This window comes from Aquarana catesbeiana, linkage group LG13, assembly GCF_042186555.1.
Source record: "Aquarana catesbeiana isolate 2022-GZ linkage group LG13, ASM4218655v1, whole genome shotgun sequence".
Classification (NCBI taxonomy): Eukaryota; Metazoa; Chordata; class Amphibia; order Anura; family Ranidae; genus Aquarana; species Aquarana catesbeiana.
The window spans coordinates 89,865,046-89,891,493 of NC_133336.1; the positions used below are offsets into that span (position 1 = coordinate 89,865,046).

Genomic DNA, 26,448 nt, shown 5'->3' on the forward strand with positions numbered 1-26,448 from the left:
TGATGTAAGGGGGGCGCTGTTGGGGACACTCTGATGTAAGGGGGACGCTGTTGGGGACACTCTGATGTAAGGGGGATGCTGTTGGGGACACTCTAAAGTAAGGGGGGCGCTGTTGGGGACACTCTGATGTAAGGGGGACACTGTTGGGGACACTCTGATGTAAGGGGGATGCTGTTGGGGACACTCTGATGTAAGGGGGGCGCTGTTGGGGACACTCTGATGTAAGGGGGGCGCTGTTGGGGACACTCTGATGTAAGGAGGGCGCTGTTGGGGACACTCTGATGTAAGGGGGCACTGTTGGGGACACTCTGATGTAAGGGGGACTCTGTTGGGGACACTCTGATGTAAGGGGGACTCTGTTGGGGACACTCTGATGTAAGGGGGCACTGTTGGGGACACTCTGATGTAAGGGGGACGCTGTTGGGGACACTCAAAATTAAAGTAGGCCGGTCATAAGGAAGTCCAGGGCCAAATTTTTGTCCCAGTCCAGCCCTGTCTTTATCTGAAAATACTGGTTATCTGGGTGTCCTGCTAATTCAAAGTCCATATTACTTTTTGAGAGCAGGACTTTTTTCAGCCTCTCTAACCTGCATGCTTGATCCAGGCAGAGACTAAAGGATATTGAAGTTAAGAGACAGCCAGGGAACTAATAAATGCGGGCTGCCACAATGCTATCCTCCTAATGAATTTCAGGTACAGGTGTCCTAAATGCTGCAATAATCATTCAAAATATGTCCTCAATGAATTTACAATATACTTTGCCTGAAAAGGGCTCTCATGCCACAGATACTGTACAGTATATAGTAGTAGTGGACAGGTATTTTTTTGCATTTTTTTTGTATTGAGAAATGATAAAGAAAAACATGTATAAAAGAGATTATTGTAGTATGTAGTTGTAGCACTACCCCCGCAGGCGCTTCTGGTACATGGCTTCCCTACTCTTGCACAGCCAGGAAACAAACATTTTCCACTCGCATCCAGACACAAGAAACAGTCTTTGAGTTTGGTTTTGTTGTTTTATTAGGGGTGATAACTTGGACGAGGTAGAGGGGAATGGGATACCCAACTTGACTGAAACAATGGATGGGGACAACTTTCATCCTATGTAAAAAATCCTAGACTGTTCTCCCTCCTGGCCACCAACAGTCTTTAAAGATCAAAAGCAAAGGTCCTTTGAGGACTTGAAGCTCTCAGCCCTATAGAAAATAGCACCATACACTGTAAGCTGCATGCAGAAGTATCTCCTCTTCTCCACTGCTCCCAGCTCTACTGTTTGCAGGAACTACCAGCCCTCCTGGCTGCTTGTCCACCAGCCCACCTGGGCGATCTCCCAGAACTAGGGAAAGGAAGGGTTAAGTACAATGCTGTCCTCTTGAAAGCTAGCTACATGTCGCTGTCTCTCCCCTTGTGAATTCCAAAGTGTGCTTATGTACTCACTCTATTCTCTTTGCTCCCTGTTGTTCCTTAGGCAAGATTCCTTTCCAAACCCTAATGCTGTAAGAATCTTCCCAAGCCAGCCCGAGCCCAGCCTGGAGGCACAGCCCCCCTCAGACCCAAGAGTCCCTCCTAGGCCACCAACAGACTTCTCAACACTCCATCTTTCACCCGACTCCCCTGCTGGCCAGGCTCTGTCATGTTTAAGGGCTGATCTATCCACCCTGCCAGGACATTATGCCAGGGGATTGGTCAGACTCCCTTAGGCCCCTTTCACACTGGGGCGCTTTGCAGTCGCTATAACGCTAAAAATAGCGCCTGCAAAGCACTCTGAAAGAGCCGCTGCTGTCTTTCCAATGTGAAAGCCCGAGGGCTTTCACACTGGAGTGGTGCGCTGGCAGGATGCTAAAAAAAAGCCCTGCTAGCAGCATCTTTGGAGCGGTAAGGGAGCGGTGTATACACCGCTCCTAAACTGCTCCTGCCCATTGAAATCAATGGGGCAGCATGGTTATACCGCCGGCATAGCGCTGCAGCAGCGCTTTGTGGTGGTTTTAAACCTTTCTCGGGCGCTAGCGGGGGGGTAAAAGCTCCCCGCTAGCAGCCAAATAGCGCAGCGAAATTGACGATAAAGTGCCGCTAATAATAGTCGACGCACCCACCGCCCCAGTGTGAAAGGGGTCTTAAGCATGCAGATCAGGTCATCCTGGCCTCCAGACACTAACTTCTAGAAGTTTCTCCAAACTTCCAGATCCAGAGGGAGGTACCAGAGACCTGCCTCTGTAGAGCCATCCAGCTGTACCTGCAGTAACCCTGACCCAATTTCTGACTCACATAGTTTACCACGCGTCATGCCATACATTTGCCTGCACTAGCACTAGCAGCACACTAGATGGTGCTACATCGAGTATAATCATTGTTTTGAATATGAGATTCTATGAAGGATCCTATATCTTGCATATATGTTGGACTATTAAATTGATCCTCCACTCCACACGCTGACACACAACACTTTTTACTGCCCAACCCCAACCCCAACTTGGACCCCATTATTAAGACTGTCACACAACAATATTTGAACAAAAAAAACTGACACATTTTTTTAATAGTTTTTTTCTTTTTTGCACTTCCTAAAATAGACAAGAAAGAGGGAGGAAGAGTTAGAGGCGAAGCGGATGAAGCAGAAAGAGGTGGGGTTGTCACTCCCTGGTGATATACTGTGGAAGACCAGGTTTGTCGGCTTAAAAGCTAGCTTGAGCAGAGCTACATTCTACAAGAGCTCCCTCTTACAGTCTTTTCTAAAATAGTTTACACTTATATCCAATTGCACCATATATAGTATACATAGATTATCAATGCCACCAATTTTCTTTGCACAATTATGCCAAATTTAGGTTCAATGCGGTTGGTCAATTCTATTATTTAAGTAGGTTTTAGGTGGTTTTTTTTGTAAAATTTACTATAATTGGGAGCAGTTTTAGAATAGACCGCAAAAGGGGAGCTCTTGCAGAATCACTGTGAGCAAATCCGTAATAAGACTTCATGATGGAGCCTTTGAAAATAATTGAGTTTTTGAAGCGGTTTTCCCACAATGGTGATTAGCAGTACTGCAAGTGATGCTTTTGAAAATGTCTGGGGGATTCTTATGATGTTTGCTCCTCGGGTTGAACAGTGGTACAGCATGCAAAAGCTCTTGGGGATCTTGGATCTTGTTGATGCTTACCTCAGTTGCCAACAGCGGTATAACCAGTGGCAGCTTGTGCTCAAATTTTTTTTGGGGGGGGTGCAAACAAACTGAAAAAAAACCATCAGCTGCAGCCTCACTGTGCCCATTAAATGCAGCCATTGTGCCCATCAAATGCAGCCACTGTGCCCATCAATTGCAGCCATTGTGCCCGACAAATACAGCCACTGTGCCATCAATTGCAGCCATTGTGCCCATCATATGCAGCCATTGTGCCCGTCAAATGCAGCCACTTGTGCCCGTCAAATGCAGCCACTTGTGCCCATCATATGCAGCCACTGTGCCCGTCAAATGCAGCCACTTGTGCCCATCAAATGCAGCCACTTGTGCCCATCAAATGCAGCCACTTGTACCCATCATATGCAGCCACTTGTGCTCAAATGCCGCCCTTGTGCCCATCAAATGCCGCCACTGTGACCCCTGCCCACTGTCTGCCCGGCACTTACCCTATCTTAGTGGGGGGTCAGGCAGGAGGTGATGCCGGCGAGCTGTGGGACGGCAACTGTGTCCTCAATTCTTCCCCCTCCTCTCTTCTTCGGTCTGCTAGGCATCCAATCGGGGCACCTGTGCCTTCAGCCAATTAGGTGATGGTATTAGATCCACGTTACCTGATTGGCGGAGAGGCGGTTCAGTGTTAGAAAAGCAAATATTCATTTGCTTTTCTAACACATCTGGGTGGACTGCGAGCACAATGCGCTGCGCTCCAAGTCCACCTTTTTTTTGAAGCCTATGGCTCTAATCAGGTGCCTCAAAAAACACCTCAGCCGCTGGAATTCAGGCACCTGGCGTGCGAAAAGGGGTCGGAAGCCTGAATAGGGGGTGGCAGCGACGGCCATAGATAGATTCATGCAATGCATTAATCTATCTATTAGTCATTAGATGGGGTGGCTGGAGAGAGGGGGAGTCCCCCGTGCACCCTTAATGGACGCACCGCCAATGGGTATAACAAGTAATGCTGGTGGAGAAGCCAGACACTAGAACTGCCGGACGCACGCCCAGGCACGATGACGTCACACACAAAGGAGAAGTTGCTGCCATTATACACATTCTTTTGTTTACTTGTGTTTGAACACATTTATTATTTTTGTTTTACAATTTTTTCACTCTTGACAAAGCCATTTTATGAGTACAAACATGTTAGGTTTTGGGTCTGGATTTTCACTATTTGATGGGCTTTATATTATCAGAGAATGCAACGCACAAGTTGTGAGATGGACTTGATGGAGAATTAACTAGTATGGCCAGTTTGGACAAAATATGATAGACAGATATAAAATTCCTTTTATAGATATTTATTTTGGGCACCACCTCTCTCTCTCTCTCTATATATATATATATATATATATGTATATATGTTACCCCCTGCACCCACCTATAATGCCCCGTACACACGGTCGGATTTTCCGACGGAAAATGTGTGATAGGACCTTGTTGTCGGAAATTCCGACCGTGTGTAGGCTCCATCGCACATTTTCCATCGGATTTTCCAACACACAAAGTTTGAGAGCAGGCTATAAAATTTTCCGACAACAAAATCCGTTGTCGGAAATTCCGATCGTGTGTACACAAATCCGACAGACAAAGTGCCACGCATGCTCAGAATAAATAAAGAGATGAAAACTATTGGCCACTGCCCCGTTTATAGTCCCGACGTACGTGTTTTACGTCACCGCGTTCAGAATGATCGGATTTTCTGACAACTTTGTGTGACCGTGTGTATGCAAGACAAGTTTGAGCCAACATCCGTCGGAAAAAATCCTAGGATTTTGTTGTCGGAATGTCCGAACAAAGTCCGACCGTGTGTACGGGGCATAAGGATCATTCTTTTTTTTTTTTTTTTTTTTTTGCCAACTTGTGTTAATTACAGTTATGTTGGAATAAAAGTTAAGTTTTAGGGCTTGGTGGGCTCTGTGCAGGGAGAGATAGGTGCACCTCTCTCACCTAATTTATCAGTCATCACACTATTGAGAATTATCACTGCTGCAGAAGATATATTGCTTGCTCATAATCTTCAATGGCTTCTTTGGTCATTCCCATTTTTCCTCTTATATCTGCTCGAAGCTTATACATCAGGGGGTCTCCAGGTTGAAGAATCATAGCTGTAAAAAGCAAATACAATAGTGAGGCGGGTTTAAATAGTTGTTTACACATCTTAACATATTGTATCCTGGTTACTGTATGCCCTTCATACCTGTAATGAATGTATTCATTATATAAATTAATTAATGTCATTTGTCTCTATTTAGTGTTTTTCTAAATTTCAACAGGTCTTTATTTTTTAGGTTTAAACATTTTTAAACTGTTGTTTTGTATCTGTTTTTTACTAGAAGTACACAATCATTGTTTAACATGTTTATTTGTACAGTATAACATGATAAAGGGTTCCTAGGGCACTATGGGTTATCTAATCAGAAAGCACAGCAGTAGCTGCCTGCTTTGAAGCACTGGTTTGTCTAATTGAAAATCTGGATTGAGCTCTGCCACAAGGGATGAGTCACTGATGTAAGATGTGTGTAAATCTCAGATTGAGCTGCGAAAGTCTGTGAGTAACAGGTTTTTTTCAACAAGCTGTAAAGGTGCAGCGAGCTATTTCTGGCAGAAAAAAAATATATACAATCTTTCATATTTACCAGACTTTAAAAAAAAAATATTTTTTAAATGTTTTTTATTTTATTTTTTTTATCATGACTATAATAAATAAAGAATATAGGAAACAAACCACTATATATTCCCTTTAAATAAAATCTGTGCTGAAAGTTTTATGCCAGCTGCCACTGCTGACCCCTCTATGGAAATTATATTCGCTTGGCTGTATCTAGTTTCAATACTTTCATTGAGCCAAAACAAGCATGTAGGAGTGTGAGCTCTCAGGGTTAATCACTTAGAAAGTGATGCAGTCGCTGCACTAGCATAAAAATCAGGTACAACAATGTAAAGTGAGAAGTCAGCAATCCATATGTCCCCCAATACAGGTTGATTTCTTTGTAGTAGATAAACCCTCTGTCTATGTATAAGTGCAGTGAACACTCATAGACTTGTTTACTGTTGTATGATGAACACTCTCGAAAAATGGTTCTATACAAGTCTGTAAGGGTTCACTGCACAAGCATTAAGAGGATTTAAGTCTGAAAAAGATGAAAATGTGGTGCGGGCCGCAAAGTAAGCAGCTGGGATGGGGGAACTACATTAGATGAGGAGGGCTAGGGCTAGTGGGTTAGTATAACTCCAGTTGTACTTTAAGTATCCTGGGGACACATTAGGGATCATTTACTATAGCGCTGCAGCACTAATTATCGCTAATTACCGCAAATTAGTGCTAATCGCGCAAATTAGCCCTAAAACGGTATTCACTATAGCGCTGGTAAAAAAATACTCCCAAAATCGAATTTCCCAGAAAACAAATACTGCCCAAACACTTACTCTACTAAAACCTGGAGTAGTGCACATGGAAATAATGTTTAGAGCATGATATAATTGCCTAAATGGTACTGAAATATGCGGTATATTGTTTAAAGATAATTTACTTTTAAACTGTGTGAAAAAGTGATCTCTACACTGAAATGTCTTTAAAAGTCTGAGAAGAGATACATTCTCTGTAAAGGTCTCTGTGCAACTAGGTGCCAGCATAACTGAGCATGCTCAGACCTGCAAATCGCTCTCATTTTAGCTCCAATGTCTTTTTTACAGGGCGCTATAGTAAATACAGTGGAGACTCGGATTGCGAGTAGCGTGGTTAACGAACGTATCACAATACGAGCAAATATTTTTTTTTAAATCCTGACTCGGTTTGCGAGTGTTGTCTCACAAAACGAGCAGGATTCAAGCCTCTGCGGTGTGTGCAGTACCGCATTTGGCCAGAGGTGCAGGGGCGCCGGTGACACTCAGAGCCGTTCGGAAATACTCGGAAGCACTCGGAAATATACAGTTCCCCAGTGTTTCCGAGCCTTTCCGAGTGCATCCGAGCCATCTCCGAGTATTTCTGAGTCTCTCAGGCGCCGTTGCAATAGAAGTCAATGTGGAACGAATTATCTTCGTTTCCATTGACTTCTATGGGGAAACTCTCTTTGATATGCGAGTGCTTTGGATTACAAGCATTCTCTTGGAACGGATTATGCTTGTAATCAAAGGTTCCACTGTATCAAAATGAGCGCTGTGATAAAGAGTATTTTTTGGGAGTGAAAATCTGCGCTATTATAGTCCAATGCAAGTTTTAGCCATTGATTCTAATGGTACAATTGTAACTCCCCCAAATAAATCCTTTTAATGTTGTATCTTTCTCTGAAATAAATTTTCCTTTGCCAAATTGTTGTTTCTACTATTTTGTTTTTAACCTCTTCGTGCCCGCACTATAGCCAAAAGATGGCTGCAGCGCGGACGCTAACTGCCGGGTGGCCGTCCCTGGATGTCCTCCTGTTTACTTCCGCGATGCGAGCCCGCGGAAGTTCTGTTCTGGCCGTGTCCCTTGGACACAGCCAGTCACAGATCGCTGAAAACGGCCAATCATAGCGGCCATTTTCAGCACGATCAGCAGTGCCAATGAGAGTTGATCTCATATGTAAACATATGAGATCATCTCTCATCGCCGACTCTCCCTCCTCACACAGAGACAGCATGTGAGGAGGGAGAGCGAACCGCTGCAGCGGTAAGTGTAAAAAAAAAAAAAAATGAAAAAAAGTGTCCCCACTGCCATCTGTCCCCACTGCCATGTCCCTGCCATTTGTCCCCACTGTCGTGTCCCTGCCATCTGTCCCCACTGTCATGTCCCTGCCATCTGTCCCCACTGCCATCTGTCCCCAGTGCCACGTATAAGTGCCATCTGTCATCAGTGCCACATAATAGTGCCATCTGTCATCAGTGCCACCTGTCAGTGTCACGTGCCATCTGTCATCAGTGTCACGTGTCATCAGTGCCACGTGTCAGTGCCATCTGTCATCAGTGTCACGTGTCATCAATGCCACGTATTAGTGCCATCTGTCATCAGTGCCACGTATTAGTGCCATCTGTCATCAGTGCCACTTATTAGTGCCATCTGTCATCAGTGCCACGTGTCATCAGTGCTACGTATTAGCGCCATCTGTCATCAGTGCCATCTGTCATCAGTGCCACGTGTCATCAGTGCCACATATTAGTGCCATCTGTCATCAGTGCCACATATTAGTGCCATCTGTCAGAGCAACGTATTAGTGCCATCTGTCATCAGTGCCACGTATTAGTGCCATCTGTCATCAGTGCCACGTATTAGTGCCATCTGTCATCAGTGCCACGTATCAGTGCCACGTATCAGTGCCATCTGTCATCAGTGCCACATCAGTGTCATCAGTGCCACGTATCAGTGCCATCTGTCACCAGTGCCACGTCAGTGTCACGTGTCATTGTCCTGGTGCTCTAGGGCTTTCAAAAGTGTAATAGTCAACAAGTTAGATGTGTAATTTATGCTCCTAGAACACCTGATGGTGCTCCCTGCATGTTGGGCCTCTCTATGTGGCCAGGCTGTGAAAAAGTCAGACATATGTGGTATCGTAATACTCAGGAGGAGTAGCATAATGTATTTTGGGGTGTTATTTGTGGTATACACATGCCATGTGAGAGAAAACCTATTACAATGACAATTTTGTGGGGGAAAAAAATCTTCATTTTACAAAGAATTGTGGGAAAAAATGACAACATCAAAAAGCTCACCATGCATTTTACTAAATACCTTGGAATGTCAACTTTCAAAAAGGGGTCATTTGGGGGGCATTTGTACTTTCCTGACAGGCCACCAGTACATCAGGTGTGATCAATTTTTTATGATTTGCACCATAGTTTGTAGACTCTCTAACTTTCACAAAGATCAAATAATATCCACTAATTTGGGTTATTTTTACCAAAGATATGTAGCAGTATAAATTGTGGCCAAAATTTATGAAGAAAAATTAATAATTTGCAAAATGTTATCACAGAAACTAAGAAAAATTCGTTTTTTTTTCAAAATTTTCAGTCTTTTTTCATTTGTTAAAAAATAAAAAACCCAGAGGTGATCAAATACCACCAAAAGAAAGCTCTATTTGTATGAAAAAAGGACAAAAAAATCATTTGGGTACAGTATTACATGACTGAGTAATTGTCATTCAAAGTGTGAGAGCGCCGAAAGCTGAAAATTGGTCTGGGCAGGAGGGGGGTTTAAGTGTTTAAGTTGTCAAGTGGTTAAGAGTGCTAGAATGTGGAATGTTTTGGTAAAATATTTTTTTCTCTGTCACTTTCACTTGTTACTCTCCATCTCACAACAATCTTTACCCAAACTCACACAGGTGTCTTTACAAATCACAAACAATACCATTGCTGATGCAAATTTAAAATGAGTCACAATTTCTTGTGCTTTTTATTATTTCCAAATAATCATAATTTGAGCCCAAAAAATGTGATATGTGTACCAACATCAGAAATCAAAATGTAATTCCCAAAAATGTGAGGGTAATATCACTATTCTACACTGACCCACAAAGAACCACCAAATATCACAGAATAAATCAAGAAGAATAATTCTTGAGTAATGTAATTCCATCACCTGTATGTCCAAAGAAATGCAGTATTTATGTGTATTTATGTGTAGGAGGTTCTCACATGTGGCAGATCCGTAGCTTAGAGGTTAGAACTTCTACTTAGAATCCCTGAGTGTCTGGGTTCAAATCCTAAATATGCCGCTTCGTGTAGAGAAGTTGTCTCATCTCCCAGGTCATAAAACTATGTCTAAATGTAGTATTTATGTGTAGGAGGGTTCCACCACCATTGTAAATCTTGCCAGATACACGAGCCAAAAGTATTGGGACCCCTGCCTTTACACACACATGAACTTTAATGGCAGTCCAGTCTTAATCCGTAAGGGTTAAACATTGATTTAGACCACTCTTTGCAGCTAGAACAGCTTCTGGGAAGGCTGTCCACAAGGTTTAGTGTGTCTATGGGAATGTTTGACCATTCTTCCAGAAGTGCATTTGTGAGGCCAGACACTGTTGTTGGATGAGAAGGCCTGGCTTGCAGTCTCTGCTCTAATTCAGCCAAAAGGTGTTCTGTCGGGTTGAGGTCAGGACTCTGTGCAGGCCAGTCAAGTTCCTCCACCTCAAACTCGCTCATCCATGTCTTTATGGACCTTGCTTTGTGCACTGGCGTGCAGTCATGTGGAAACAGAAAGGGGTCATCCCCAAACTGTTCCCACAAAGTTGGGAACATGAAATTGTCCAAAATGTCTTGGTATGCTGATGCCTTAAGAGTTCCCTTTACTGGGACTAAGAGGCCAAGCCCAACCCCTGAAAAACAACCCCACATTATAATCCCCCCTCCACAAAATGATTTGGACCAGTGCACAAAGCAATATTATATACTATATACTATAAAGACATGGATGAGTGAGTTTGGGGTGGAGGAACTTGACTGGCCTGCACAGAGTCCTGACCTCAACACAACAGAACACCTTGGGGATGAATTAGAGCGGAGACTTTAAGCCAGGCCTTCGTGTCCAACATCAGTGCCTGACCTCACAAATGCACTTATGGAAGAATGGTCAAACATTCCCATAGACACACTCCTAAACCTTGTGGACAGCCTTCCCAGAAGAGTTGAAGCTGTTATAGCTGCAAAGGGTGGGCCAAATGAATTTTGAACCCTACGGACTAAGACTGGGATGCCATTACAGTTCATGTGCGTATAAAGGCAGGCGTCCCAATACTTTGGACAATATATTGTATATTTCTTGTGACACTGAGCATGGCTATGGACTTAGGGCTGGTTCACACCACAGAGATGCAGAAACATGTGAGGCTGCCCACTGACTAAATGGGTAGCAATTCCATCTAGCAGCACTGGGGTTGCTGGTTCAATTCCCCAACATCCTAATGCTTGTGTTGAAGTTTATATGTTCTCCCTGTGTGGGTTTCTCACTACAATCCAAAGACATGCTGGTATTTTTGTTTTTGTCTCCTGTCAAAATAGTCTCTAATGTAAGAAAGTTAGTTTTGTACTTTAGATTGGAAGCTCATTGCAGCCAGGGACTGATGTTAATGTTTGTTAACACTTATCATGCCCAGGGACTTGGACATTTAAAATTGTAGGGTTTAAACTGCACGGGTACATATTCTTAGAAAACTGTTGCTTTGTTTATGTGCATGCAAATGGACTTCGATCTTTGGCCTGTAGTTGGAGATTTGATGCACATAGCCAAGGGATAACACAGTTGCAAATAGTATTATGTGTTTCTGCTCATCAGGTGCAATCACTTTAGACATACATGAAGAGACAGATTGAAAGATACTGGTGGGCGTGTACTTCTATTGGGCGTGTGTCAGTGTGCTAACAATACAACCTATCTTATATAAAGGGCTGCAGTAGGGGGGGGTTGTTTGGCCTGAGAAGGCCAGTTTTTTTTGCTGTGATTTCTGGGGGGGGGGAGAAGGAATGATATTGTACAAATTGAAAAACGCCCAACTAGGGCTGTTTGTTTACTGAAATTCTTGTGCATTTGTTCCATCAAAAGTAGGTTTATGTGGCCATGCTGTCAATGTTGTGTGTGTATTGTTCCTGTCTGATCATGCAAACATGGTTTGAGAGAATCTGCTGACCTTCTACTCTTTGATTTCATTGCTTAATCATGTACACAGAAATGCAGCTTCCAGCAGAACATGGTCACCTATGTGTGTGGATTGTGGGCTGGTGGTGGGTGTTATATTTTGAATATGTGCCTTTTTTAATATTATGTTGGAATGCTTTGTGAGAATAATGACTGTTAAGTATGTTTCTAAAATCTTGCAGGTACAAATGTGGGCTGGTGGGTGAGTAGTTGTATGAAATGTTACCCGTTATACACTGAAAGTAAAGCTGTGTCCACGCTAAGGTTTAGACAAATTTTAGATTGTAAGCTCCTATGAGCAGGGTCCTTAAAACCCAATTGCTACCTGTTTTGCTAAATTTAACAGCATATATCCTGTAGAAATTTTTTTGAAACTAGTAAATTAATGTACATAATTTACTTTTATTTTGCCAGCAGAAACAAAATTATTGAGTTTTTTTGTTGTGTTTTTTTTTCTTTTTTCTTTTCTTTCTTCTTTTTAATTCATTTTGGGGGTGGTGGTTTTGGGGAAGTGCAATATTTTTCTTTTATACCTTAAAATTTCTATATGTATTTGTTCCCCAAAATAAATGAATCTCTTCAGCACACTTGCAAGTAAATGATAAAGGTTCAATCTTTTTATATAACAGCTTTGGAGAATTGCAGGTAATGAATTTACCTGGTGGATCGGCAGTGTTGTATGTGTCAGCCCTAGTTCACATTGGTGCAATTTGACATGTCAAATTGGTGGCAATTGCACCGTTCTAATTGGTGCGGCGCCGCAATTTCCAAAAGTAGTTTCTGTACTACTTTTTTGGGACTTCGGGGTTCGATTTTTACTGACATCAGTGCAGAAACCTGCACAAATGTCTCTGAAATTCCCCCCCACAGTCGGGATTGACATGCGGGAATGAAATCGTGTAAGTTTAGCTGAACTCGCACAATTTCCTCCCGCTGTTAGTGTGAACCAGGGCTCAAACTGGGCCTTTGTCTTTGTAATTCACCTGCTGCTATCTCAGGGACAACATTTCTTATCGAACTCCCTTACGTTTACTTTCAAATATCATTACATGTAGAAATACAGATGCACATATCTGCAAATAAACAAAAAATAATTCTAGTCGTGGTTAAGATCAAATATTCGCAGCTGCGATCAAAAGAGCGTGGTTTCACCTTCTGACCCGGAAATGAGTCATTGTAATCACCCGGAAGTTCCTCTGCTGGTCAGGATCTCCATCTAGGTCAGTGGTTCTCCACCCATGTCCTCAAGACCCACTAACAGGCCAGGTTTGTAAGATAACTGAAATACATCACATGTGATATAATTTTCTGCTCAGTGATTGCAGTGTTCTAGTCTGCATCTCCCCAAGGTAATACATAAAACCTGGCCTGTTAGTGGGTCCTGAGGACAGGAGTTGAGAAGCACTGATCTAGGTGGACATGGCGATGTACCTCTTTAGCAAAGAGGATGTGCTGCTCATTTGCCAGGTAAGTGTAGGATACATACTTGTGCTTACTCAATGTGGGGGTGGATGTGGTAGTTATTTTGGTGTGTGGGTGGTGGGTGATTTGGTGTGGGAGGGGTTCATTGATTTGTTTGGCATCACCACACATTTGTTTCTGGCCCCTGTGCACTCATTACTTCCTGCATTTGTTCTGCTGATGTAAATCAGTAAGGACTATGCAAATATAAATGAGAACTCCTAACTATTAAAATATATATGACTTGTTTCACAGTTGGGCGACTTTTCCAGCAAATTTGGACCTCCGAGTTGCATGACAACATGACAAGTTGTACCCCATGATTCTCAATGATAACCATTCATATTTGTGCTACTTCAAGTTGCAACAACTTAAAAGTAGTCCCTGTACCACTTTGGTGCGACTTTCATGTGACTTGAGGTACATAGGGAGCAATATTACACAGGCATTCCCAGAAGTTGGGGCCAAGTTGCAGCAGCAAAGTGGGAGCAAAATAGAGTGACTTTCAGGTCGCAGCAGTGTGAATGAGATTCATGGATAATACCTTTGAATTAGGCACTATTCTCACTTGTGCATCCTGCAAGTGGGTCAAATCAGTCCCTGCACTACTTTGGTTTGACTTTGATGCGACTTCAGGTCCATATACCGCAAGATTACACAGGCATTGGTCGCACAAGTGCAAATTCAAAGGTTTTATCAATGAATCTCATTAGGTTCCTTTCACACTTGGCCGACTTTTCATACAACTTGAGGTCCATAAGGCCCCTTTCACACTTGTGCGACCTGAAAGTCCCACGATTTTGCAGCGCTTTTTTGCCGCAAATTTGAGGTGATTTGAAGAAATGCCAGTGTAATCTTGAGGTCTATGGATGCAGGAGTCGCAGGACAAGTCGCACAAGTGTGAAAGGGGCCTTAGGGCCGGTTCACACTGCTGTGCTGTCCGACATCAGATGTGATTTGCCCCGCACTGCAAATCACATGTGATGTCTGTGTTATGCAAACTCAGCCATACAGATTGTATGGTTGAATTTATATCGCATTCGGACCAAACTCGCACAGGACCCTTTTTTTGGTCCGCAGCAGAATCGGATTGCATGGGTGTTGTCTGAATTTGCAGTTTGCTCTGCGATATGCAAATTGATTTGCAGGTGTCATTAGCTTTCTACTGACACTCCCAGCAGTTCACATATGGCAGTGTGCACTGCCTGCGAGTTGTATGCGATGCAGGAACCCTCACTGGATTTGCAGGGTTCCCGCATCACTCCACTGTGAACTGACCCTGACCCTAGGTTTACACCTATGCATTTTTTAGTGCGTTTTGCAGTTTGCAGAAAATACTCTGGTTTTTGACAATTCCTTTATTGTAAAATAGCTCTGAGTGGTCTTCTCCCCCAAGCCATGACTCCCGCCGCCATCTTCTCCTGGTGCTGTCTCTCTTGCCGCCATCTTCTGTTGCCATCTTCCGTCACCATCTCTCCTGCCACCGCCTACTTCTCCCGCTGCTGTGTTCTTCCTCGCCGCCGTCTTCCTCCGTTGTGTTGTTTGGCATCTCTTACACAGGCATAGGGCGTGACCATCCGTGGACGGCACATGCAGAGTCTGCCCCCTTTATTTCTGGAAAAAAGGGGGCGGGCTTTCTGTGTGACATCAACGGATGGTCACGCCCCATGGCTGTGTAAGAGACGCCAGACAGCGGGGAACAACACAACAGAGGAAGATGACGGCGAGGCACGGCTTGAGGGAGAAGACCACTTAGAGCTATTTTACAATAAAGAAATTGTCAAAAACTGGCTATTGTTTTTTGTCACATTTCACTGCTTTTTTTGGTGAATAGGTAGGGGTACAATGTACCCGATACCCATTCACATGGGGGGCGGGATCTGGGGACCCCCTTGTTAAAGGGGGCTTCCAGATTCCAATAAGCCCCCCGCACGCAGACCCCCACAACCACTGGGAAAGGGTTGTGGGGATGAGGCCTGGTATGGTTCAGGAGGGGGATGCGCTCTCTCGTTCCCCCTCTTTTCCTGCAGCCTGCAAGGTTGCGTGCTCAGATAAGGGTCTGGTATGAGTTTTGGGGGGGACCCCATGCCATTTTTTTAAATTTTCGCACAGGGTTCCTCTTATTATCCATACCAGACCTAAAGGGCCAGGTGTGGATTTTGGGGGGACAATTTTTTATATTTTGATGCAGGGTTCCCCTTAATATTCATACCAGACCCGAAGGGCCTGGTAATGGACTGGGGGGGGGACTCACGCCATTTTTTTCAATGATTGTTATCTATATTGCCAGGATCCGACAATACATTACAACCGCTAGCAATTTTAAGACTTTAAAAAAAAAAATTTCCTTTAAAAACGTCATTTTGCTGTGGTACTGTTCTAAACATGGGAAAGATGTGCTACTTTACAGGTATACTAAGGACACCCCTCAGGCATGATATTTAAAGGAATATTTAATTTTTATTTTTTCACTTGAAGCATTATTAAAATCACTGCTCCTGAAAAAACGGACGTTTTTAAAACTTTTTTTGCATCGATACATGTCCCCTGGGGCAGGACCCGGGTCCCCATACACTTTTTATGGCAAGAACTTACATATAAGCCTTTAGAATGAGCACTTTTGATTTTTCATGTTCGTGTTCCATAGACTTTAATAGTGTTTGCACAAATTTTTGGCCTGTTCACAAGTTGTGGTGCGAACCGTACCGGGGGTGTTCGGCTCATCCCTACCCAATAGCCAATGGCACATGAGCACGGTTGGTACCATAATATTAATGCCTCAAATGCAAAACATTATTGTATAGAATGAAAAGAATCAAACATTAGTAATAGTATTTTTTATGTATGATTATGCTCAGCTCCGTAGCGTAGTGGTATGCCCTGCTACCTTCAAAAGTTCAAGCCATGAGTTTGAATCCCACCAATGGTATCACCTCCTCAAAAGTGGGGGTAGAAGAAGCCGGAGGAAGATGGAGGAAGAAGGAGAAAACCGAAGGAAGACTGGAGGAGGAAGCGGCAGAAAGAAGACATTTTTAATAAAGGAATTGTCAAAAAACGGCTATTGTCTTTTGTCACATTTCAAAGCTTTTTTTTGTGAATAGGTAGGGGTACAATGTACCCGATACTCATTCACATAGGGGGTGGCCGGGATCTGGGGGCCCACTTGTTAAAGGGGGCTTCCAGATTCTGATAAGCCCCCGCCCGCAGACCCCCACAACCACCGGGCAAGGGTTGTGGGGATGAGGACCCCAAAGCACCCTCCCCTTGTTGAGGGCATGTGACCTGGTATTGTTCAGGAGGGGAGGGTGCTCGCTCGTCCCCTTCCTTTCCTGACCTGCCAGGTTGCGTGCTCGGATAAGGGGCTGGTATGGATTTTGGGGGGGACCCCTTAATAACCATACCAGACTTGAAGGACCTGGTATGGACTGGTGGGGGAACCCACACCGTTTTGCCGGGAACCGGCAATTCATTACAGCCGCGAGCAATTTTAAATGACATTTTCTCCTTTAGAAATGTCATTTTACTGCGGTACAGTAATAAACACGGGAAAGATGCGCTACTTTACAGGCATACTATAGACACCCCCCAGGCTCGATAATTAAAGGAATTTTTCATTTTTATTGTTTCACTTTAAGCATAAAAAAAAAACATTTTTTCCAATTGATACATGTCCCCTGGGGCAGGACCCGGGTCCCCATACACTTTTTATGGCAAAGAACTTGCATATAAGCCTTCAGTGAGAACTTTGAATTTTGCAGGTTCGAGCCCCATTGACTTCCACTATTCCCGCATATGTGATCTGACAGACATGTTCGCCGGCAATAGCACTGCTTTCCATTTGCATTAGCGCCCAGTTTCTGAGAGTTGAAGTCTTAATTGGCCTTAATTGGGCGCTATTTTCCTGGGACTGCAGGATCATTTATCGGCGCTATAGTAAATGACCCTCATTGTCAAGCTTTAGGAGGTAGAACATGTTTAGAATTGTATTTGAAGGAATCCATTATGTTTTAGCACGGATTGCTGTTTTTTGTTCCTCCATGACTCCACTAATGAGCTCTCAAAGCAGATATTCCTGGTTCTGCCACCCCCTGCATTTAAAGCTCTTACTCAATATCCTGTGAACTCCAAAATATGCAATACATGAAAAAATAAGCTGGGTAAGTGATACCCTCACTGACACCCACCCCTCATAGACCTCCTAACCATTTTTCTGACTGGCTCAGACAGCTATGTCAAACCATTCTTTTTCATGGTAAAGAAACAATAATTAACGAGTATAAGGAATGGGCTTACCCTGGGATATGTCACTCTGAGCTTCATTATATTGCTGTAAAGTTTTATGTAGGCTAGCACGATTGAAGTATGCAGCAGAGGATACTGGGCACTGATCAATGACCATGTGGAAGTCTTGAAGAGCTCCTTGCGCATCTTGTAAAAGCATGTTAGTAATGCCTCTATTCAGAGTGGCCGATTCATTGCTGGGATCTAGCTCCATGGCTCGAGAGTAGTATTCTTTTGCCTTCAAAATACACATAAAAATCTTTGAATTGTGTTAAAACAAATGGGCCAAGTATGACTGATAGAGAACAGTCTTGCTGCTAAATTATTCAAGTTGAAAAAAAATGGAGAAGAATAATTGATTTTACAAATTAGTTAAACATAAAACAGATGTGTGTGGGCAAAGCCAGCCCGCTTTGAATCTCTTATCACTAACTGACAAAAAAAGATGTATACTAAAATATAAAACAGCTCTAAGGAATTATTCATGATAGGCAAATACTCTCTTGTTCAGAAAATCACTAATGAATATCGCTCAAAATACATCACTGGAAATTATTATAAATACTATAAAATATTAAAGTCGATGTAAGTCTGCTGGAAGACTGCCAAAGAGCTCTGTCTTGAAGTGATAGTCAGGCTTTCTGAATAATGGAAATACAAAGTAGAAGTTAACTATTACAACCAATCATCATTTATATCTCTTGCTGCTGTAAACTAAGCAATTCATTTTTGGGGGATTTTGTAGATAAAAATACAAACTAGACATGTGCGGTTTGTTTTGTTCCGAATTAATATTCTGACACATTTTTCGTTATTCAGAGATTCGCATATATCCAAATACCCGAATCACAATATAAAAATTTTTTACCGAATTTCAGAAATTCGGACTGAATTTCGAATCTAATTTGACATCAAACTCCAGTCGAATTCTAACTGTACACATATTGCTGAAATCAAAGACTGTGTGTGTTATTAGAGTACCATTTCAAAATAATGATGTTTTTGTTAAGCCAAAGGTGATTTTAAGAGTTATTGTATTCCTTTGATGAAGATTTTTCTTTTGTTTGTTCACTTTGACACATTCAAATAGAAAAAAAAAAAAAATCTAAAGTTTTCAAAATTTAGCGATTCAAATGTTTCGGATCGAAAAAAAAAAATCAGGAAATTCGAAAAAGACATAAAACGAATCCTGAATATGAACTGAACGAATGAACTGAATTTAACAAAACTAAATAACTAGATTAACTAATCAAAACAAATTTTTTATACATTTTTGTTTGTTGGAATGGGGAACTGTTATGCCCTGTACACACGGTCGGACATTGATCGGACATTCCGACAACAAAATTCATGGATTTTTTCTGATGGATGTTGGCTCAAACTTGTCTTGCATACACATGGTCACACAAAGTTGTCAGAAAATCTGATCCTTCTGAACGCGGTGACGTAAAACACGTACGTCGGGACTATAAACGGGGCAGTAGCCAATAGCTTTCTTCTCTTAATTTATTCTGAGTATGCATGGCACTTTGTGCGTTGGATTTGTGTACACATGATCGGAATTTCCGACAACGGATTTTGTTGTCGAAAAATTTTATAGCAAGCTCTCAAACTTTATGTGTCGGAAATTCCGATTGAAAATGTGTGATGGAGCCCACACAATTTTTTTGTCAGAATTTCCGACAACAAGGTCCTATCACACATTTTCCGTTGGAAAATCCGACCGTGTGTACAGGGCATAAGAACCTCTGTCAGATTGTTGAAAAAGAATAATTGCAAAAAGTTTTAGAAAGTCATAACCACAATAAAGGACAAAGTTAAAAGATATGCTTTTATTAGGAAAAAATGGTTACCCATATTCCCTTCATCAATAAAAGGGTATTGCATCAAATATTTTTTCTTGTACATATGTAAAAGCCTGTATATGCATAGAAAACCAATAATAATTCTTTAGATACAAAATAACATTTTTATGACATTTACAGGAATCCATCTCCATCTCCACCATAAAAACAGCCTGCTCAATATTCCTACTCAGAGGGTAAATCCACAAAGAAAATAAAATCATTAGGTTATTGATGCTGAATATTTCAAGTGTATATGGTCATGTAATAGCTCAGACAACAACCAACTTGCACTAGAATATAGGCATAGAATATTGTAAAGCAAAGCACCACTGCAACAGAAGATCAGCTAAGATAAATTGGGGGTCATTTACTATAGCGATGCAGCGCTAAACATCGCTAAAACGGTATTCACTATAGCGCTGGTAAAAAAAATACTCCCAAAATCGAATTTACTATAGTTCCCTGAAAACAAATAGCGCCCAAACCCTTACTCTGCTAAAACATGGAGTAGTGCACATGGAAATAATGTTTAGAGCAGGATATAATTGCCTAAATGGTACTGAAATATGCGGTATATTGTTTAAAGATACTTTTAAACTGTAAAAAAGTGATTTCTACACTGAAATATATTTAAAAGTCTGAAAAGAGATAAATTCCCCGTCTCTGTACAACTAGGTGCCAACACAACTGAGCATGCTCAGTGAACCTGCAAATAGCTCTCATTTTAGCTCCAGCGTCTTTTTTTACAGGGCGCTATAGTAAATACCAAAATGAGTGTTGTGTTAAAGAGTGTTTTTTGGGAGTGAAAATTGGTGCTACTATAGTCCAATGCACGTGTTAACCATTCATTCTAATGGTACAATTGTAAGTTCCCCAAATAAATCCTTTTAATGTTGAGATGAAATGTATCTTTCTCTGAAATACATTTTCCTTTGCAACATTGTTGCTTCTACTTCAACTATTTTGTTTTTAAGAATGCTAGAATGTGGAATGTTTTGGTAAAATATTTTTTTCTCTGTCACTTTCTCTAGTTACTCTCCATCTCACAACAATCTTTACCCAAACTCCCACAGGTGTCTTTACAAACCACAAACAATACCATTGCTGATGCAAATTTAAAATGAGTCACAATTTTATGTGCTTTTTATTATTTCCAAATAATCATAATTTGAGCCCAAAAAATGTGATATGTGTACCAACATCAGAAATCAAAATGTAATTCCCAAGAATTTGAGGGTAAAATCACTATTCTATACTGACCCACAAAGAACAATTCGCAGAATAAATCAAGAAGAATAACTCTTGAGTAATGGAATTCCATCACCTGTATGTCCAAAGAAATGCAGTATTTATGTGTATTTATGTGTAGGAGGTTCTCACATGTGGCAGATCCGTGACTTAGAGGTTAGAACTTCTGCTGAGCATCTGGGTTCAAATCCCAAACATGCTGCTTCATGTAGAGAAGTTGTCTCATCTTCCAGGTCCTAAAACTATGTCTAAATGTAGTATTTATGTGTAGGAGGGTTCCATCTAAATGTAGCGAGAGAGGCTTCACCGCACAGGTATGGATTCAAGCCAGGTGTGAACCAGATGATTGCCTCCAAAGAGAAAGAGCCCCAGGTGCTGGCTAATGCTGAGCCAGGCAGGAAGTATACGAAAAGATCCGGACAGCCGCACACCGGGAAAAATTGCAGGTGTCTTTATTGTAAAATTGGGATCATAGAGCATACAGGACACTGTAGCAAAAAAGTACAGACAAAACATCTAACGCATTTCGCACTTATGCCAAGTGCTTACTCATAGCTGAGTAAGCACTTGGCATAAGTGCGAAATGCAATTTTTCCCGGTTTGCGGCTGTCTGGATCTTTTCGTATACTTCCTAGGAGGGTTCCATCACCGTTGTAAATCTTGCCAGATACCCTATCTAGCCAAAAGTATTGGGACACCTGCCTTTACACACACATGAACTTTAATGGCAGTCCAGTCTTAGTCCGTAGGGTTAAAAATTGATTTGGCCCACCCTTTGCAGCTAGAACAGCTTCTGGGAAGGCTGTCCACAAGGTTTAATGTGTCTATGGGAATGTTTGACCATTCTTCCAGAAGTGCATTTGTGAGGCCAGGCACTGGTGTTGGATGAGAAGGCCTGGCTCGAAATCTCTGCTCTAATTCAGCCAAAATGTGTTCTATCAGGTTGAGGTCAGGGCTCTGTGCAGGCCAGTCAAGTTCCTCCCCCCAAACTCACTCATCCATTTCTATATGGACCTTGCTTTGTGCACTGGTGTGCAGTCATGTTGGAACAGGAAGGGGCCATCCCCAAACTGTTCCCACAAAGTTGGGGATGAATTAGAGCAGAAACTGTAAGCCAGGCCTTCTCATCCAACATCAGTGCCTGACCTCACAAATGCACTTACAGATGAATGGTCAAACATTCCCATAGACACACTCCTAAACCTTGTGGACAGCCTTCCCAGAAGAGTTGAAGCTGGTACAGCTGCAAAGGGTGGGCCAAATGAATTTTGAACCCTACGTACTAAGACTGGGATGCCATTACATTTCATGTGCGTATAAAGGCAGGCATCCCAATACTTCGGACAATATATTGTATATTGCTTTCCACACTGAGCATGGCTATGGACTTAGGGCTGGTTCACAAAACAGAGATACAGACAACATGTGTGAGGCTGCCCGCTGGCTAAATGGGTAACAATTCCATCTAGCAGCACTGGGGTTGCTGGTTCTATTCCCCAACATCCTAATGCTTGTGTTGCAGTATATATGTTCTCCCTGTGTGGGTTTCTCACCACAATCCAAAGACATGCTGGTATTTTATTTGTTTCCAGTCGAAATAGTCTTTAATGTAAGAAAGTTAATTTTGGACTTTAGATTGGAAGCTCATTGCAGCCAGGGACTAATGTTTGTTAGCCCTAATCATGCCCAGGGATTTGGACATTTAAAAGTGTAGGGTTTACACTGCATGGGTATATATGCTTAGAAAACTGGTACTTTGTTTATGTGCATGCAAATGGACTTTGATCTTTGGCCTGTAGTTGGAGACTTGATGCACATAGCCAAGGGCTAACACAGTTGCAAATAATATTATGTGTTCCTGCTCATCAGGTGCAATCACTTTAGAAATACAGGAAGAGATAGATTAAAAGATACTGGTGGGTGTGTACTTCTATTGGACGCGTGTCAGTGTGTTAACAATACAACCTATCTTATACAAAGGGCTGCAGTAGGGGGGGTTAGTTTGGCCTGAGAAGGCCAGGTTTTTTGCTGTGATTTGTGGGGGAGAAGGAATGATATTGTGCATATTGACAAACACCCAACTAGGGCTGTTTGCTGAAATTCTTGTGCATTTTTTCCATCAAAAGTGGGTTTATGTGGCCATGCTGTCAATGTTGTGTGTGTGTTGTTCCTGTCTGACCATGCAAACATGGTTTGGGAATATCTACTAACCTTCTACTCTTTGATCTCATTGCTTAATCATGTACACAAAAAATGCAGCTTCCAACAGAACATGGTCACCTATGTATGTGTGTGGATTGTGGGCTGGTGGTGGGTGTTATATTTTGAATATGTGCATTTTTTAATATCATGTTGGAATGATTTGTAAGAATGACTGATAAGTATGTTTCTATAGTCTAGCAGATAAAAATGTGGGCTTGGTGGGTGAGTAGTTGTATGAAATGTTACTTGTTATACACTGAATGTAAAGCTGTGTCCACTCTAAGGTTTAGACAAATTTTAGATTGTAAGCTCCTATGAGCAGGGCCCTTAAAACCCAATTGCTAACTGTTTTGCAAATGTAGCACCATATATCCTGTAGAAATTTTTTTTTAATGCCAGTAAATTAATGTACATAATTTTGTTTCTGCTGGCAAAATAAAAGTACATTATTGAGCTTGTTAGTTGTGTTTTTTTATTTTTTTCTCTTTTCGTTCTTCTTTTTAATTAGTTTTGGGGGTGGTGGTTTTGTACTTGTATCTGTTAGAGTGAAGTTGTGGCAGAATGAGGAGAAGAAGGCAGAAGTGGAATCATTGAGACATCCCCTCAGTTAAGAGGATATATGCTCATATGACCTTGATTGATATTGAGGTCCACTCTGAAAGGTGGGCACATATATAGCACGGGGTGATCGGAGTGGCAGGAAGAGAAGTATTGGAAGATTATGGAAGATTTCACATATTTTTAATATACTGGTGAAGGACTACTGACACAGAGAATTGCAGACCTTTTTTGTGTGACTAATTCTAACTAAGATTTTGTGCTATATCTTATGCATATTTAGAGTTCCTGTGAAATCAATTAAATTCAATGAATTTGCCCGTTGTAAATATTAACATGCAATCTTTGTTACACTGACTGCTTTGCAAATATGGGAAAAGTAGAAGAACCTCTCATTAAATGCAAAATTGTGTCTGGGTAAAACAGGCAAAGCTCAGTGCCTGCATAACACAGTAATATTTTTAATGTGCATCAATTTGGAGCCTCCAATTCCTTAGAACCAGTTTTTCTCAATTTTCAGGAGATAGCACATCCCACAATGCAATGCAAATGCCTTGGCAACCAATGGAGAAGTACCCATGTTGCACTGTAAGACTTGATGAAGAAGTACCTATACTGGGCCTTCTGTTAAGCTCACTTGCATAGGACACCTTGGGCTCCTGGGACAGAGCGGAAGTAACACCTTTATACATACAATATCCTGCAATCAAATGTGGTGCTAAGGATCTAACAGGCTCCCCACTCTTGCAGTTTATGGTTTCAGCACCCCCAAGCCTTTCAGCCCTCCTGGGTCTATGGGTATCCCTTCATATGCAGCACTACAAAACAAAAAAGAGGGCACACGCCTGGTGCATTATGATAGCACACCATTTACTGATGAATAAAAACAATAATATACTCTCTTTTTGCATTATAGGACATGTGTTGTTGATCTGGAGACAGTTGGCTCTTGTTCATAGATATGCTTGTCTATTTGTGTTGTTTGTGAGGTTAACATTGCTTTCATGCATCAATAAACGGTGTGTTATGGTAATGGATAGGCTGGTGCATCCTCTTTGTTGTTTAGTAGTGCTACAGAGCGGAGCTTTGAAGGGTATACCTGTGCTCTGAAGGAACTCAACCTTACTCAAATATAATGAAAATAAAAGCAAATCCAGATGCTAGGAAATATGCTAAATAAGACAGAGAAATGATTTGTCACAAAAATGTATGGTGCATGTTGGGTGATTCAGGCATTAGATCATTAAAAACTGTTCCCCTATGTTCACTAACTTCTTCAGGGAAAGTTAATGTTGCAAAGTTCTCAAAATAAACCAGTTTGGTTAAGAATTAAGATTTTCTTGAAGTCTGTTAACAACTTAATTTGGAGATATTACCTGTGAGAACTGACGGTTGTGAAGATACAGATTAGCTGCATTGAAGTAAGCCAGAGAGTATTTTGGATTGGCTGCAATTGCTGATTGATAATCCCTCATGGCATTTGGCAACTTCCCCATGAACTGGTGGATAACACCTCGGTTTGTTAGCAGATGTGCCGTTACACCAAGCTGTGGGTAGAAGAGCAGAAATGTCCACAACAATTATAAGGATTTGAAAACACAGTAACATAATTTAAACCATTGGGTCACATCAAACAAATGATTTTGTATATGCTTCCTATCTCTCTCACTAAACGGAAACTTCTTCCCAAGCCTGTTTTCACTTTTAGGTGAGGTAAGTTAGGATTTATGATGTCAGTACGAAGAGGATTTTCACCGCTCCTACTGACCCTTTGAGGTTCTAACTGGTTGTGGAATCAAGAGTACTCAGAATAAAGCCCAACTCTAGGCTAATTTTCTTTAAATATTGCTTTGTTCCTGGTAAAATAAAATAGCAACTTTTGCTGTAAAAGTTCTCCTGGTACTGTCTCTGCCAGACTTACCATTCCACTATCTAGGGTCAGTCCTCTTCCAGTTAAATGACGCCCAATAACATATCATTCATGTCATCATGCACAAACATCATAAACCTTACTTAGCCCAGTATCTGCAAAACCTCTTAAAGGGCCTGGTTGAAAATGGCTATCATAATCCTGACGTAAAACAATACACATCTGTAAGTCTGGCATGATTTGAACTAAAACTCAACTTTAATACATAGAAACATAGAAGAGTGACAGCAGAAAAAAGACCAAGTAGTCTATCAAGCCTGTCCAATTTGTTTTTAATGTATACATTTTTTTTTGTATTTTTTGTGTTAACTTTTTTGTCTGTGTATTGATCTCTGTTTATCCCAAACATGTTTGAATCTACTTACTGTTGAATGACTCACTACCTCTGCTAGAAGTCTATTCCAAGCATCAACTACTCTTTCAGGAAAATTAATACTTTCTAAGCTCTCTCCCGGTGGTGCATTGATTCTGGTGTACATGTGTTGTGGGAGCTGTCCGCGCTTGCCGATGATGTAACGTGCCACACCTCCGCAATGTAGCCTCGGCTTCTTGGGCAGGCTGCCGCCATTTTGAGAGGTATAAAAGGTGAGCTATAATGCAGACCACTTACATCCATCATCAGAGTATGCTAGATTGTGGCGTGGAAGGAGGTGAGACTCTGGTTTGCAGTTATTTAGTTTGTTATTAGATACTCTGTATTTGGTGTGGAGTTTCATTATGACATTAGCTTTTCCATTGTTTTAAAGGGACAGCACTGGAATTGGGGGCTAATATATTTAATATCTTGGACATCCGTCTTCTCCCCCATGGCATTGTTATTTAAAGAAGAGGCTGCCTTCTGTTGATGTAAGCACAGCATTTTATAATTATGGGCTATTTATGGTTAAAGCTATTTGTTGGCATTATAACCAGTGTCCATCTCTATGTATCTCCTACAGTCCTACTGTTTTGTTATGGCTGATGGAAGTTTAAAGTAGAGTTAGGTTATAAAAAATTATCCCAAGCTTTGAACATCTTACAGAACACTGTTCAATCCATCATCTGAAAATAGAAAGAGTATGGCACAACTGCAAACCTAAGACATGGCCATCCATCTAAACTGACAGGGTGGGCAAGGAGAGCATTAATCACAGAAGCAGCCAAG

The 26,448-nt window shown here is 41.7% G+C and overlaps 1 protein-coding gene across 1 annotated transcript in view; it reads right to left on the reverse strand.

The window, feature by feature from the left end:
• Positions 1-1,029: 1,029 nt before the first annotated feature.
• The window catches only part of TTC6 (tetratricopeptide repeat domain 6), a 305,088-nt gene continuing 279,669 nt past the window's right edge, over positions 1,030-26,448 (reverse strand). Inside the window, exons 30-32 of the mRNA XM_073610036.1 lie at positions 24,751-24,921; positions 17,532-17,757; positions 1,030-5,274 (exon numbers count right to left, since the gene is read on the reverse strand). Coding sequence (XP_073466137.1) covers positions 5,150-5,274; positions 17,532-17,757; positions 24,751-24,921 — 522 coding nt within the window. The 3' untranslated portion in view covers positions 1,030-5,149. The remainder of the gene's footprint in view (positions 5,275-17,531; positions 17,758-24,750; positions 24,922-26,448) is intronic.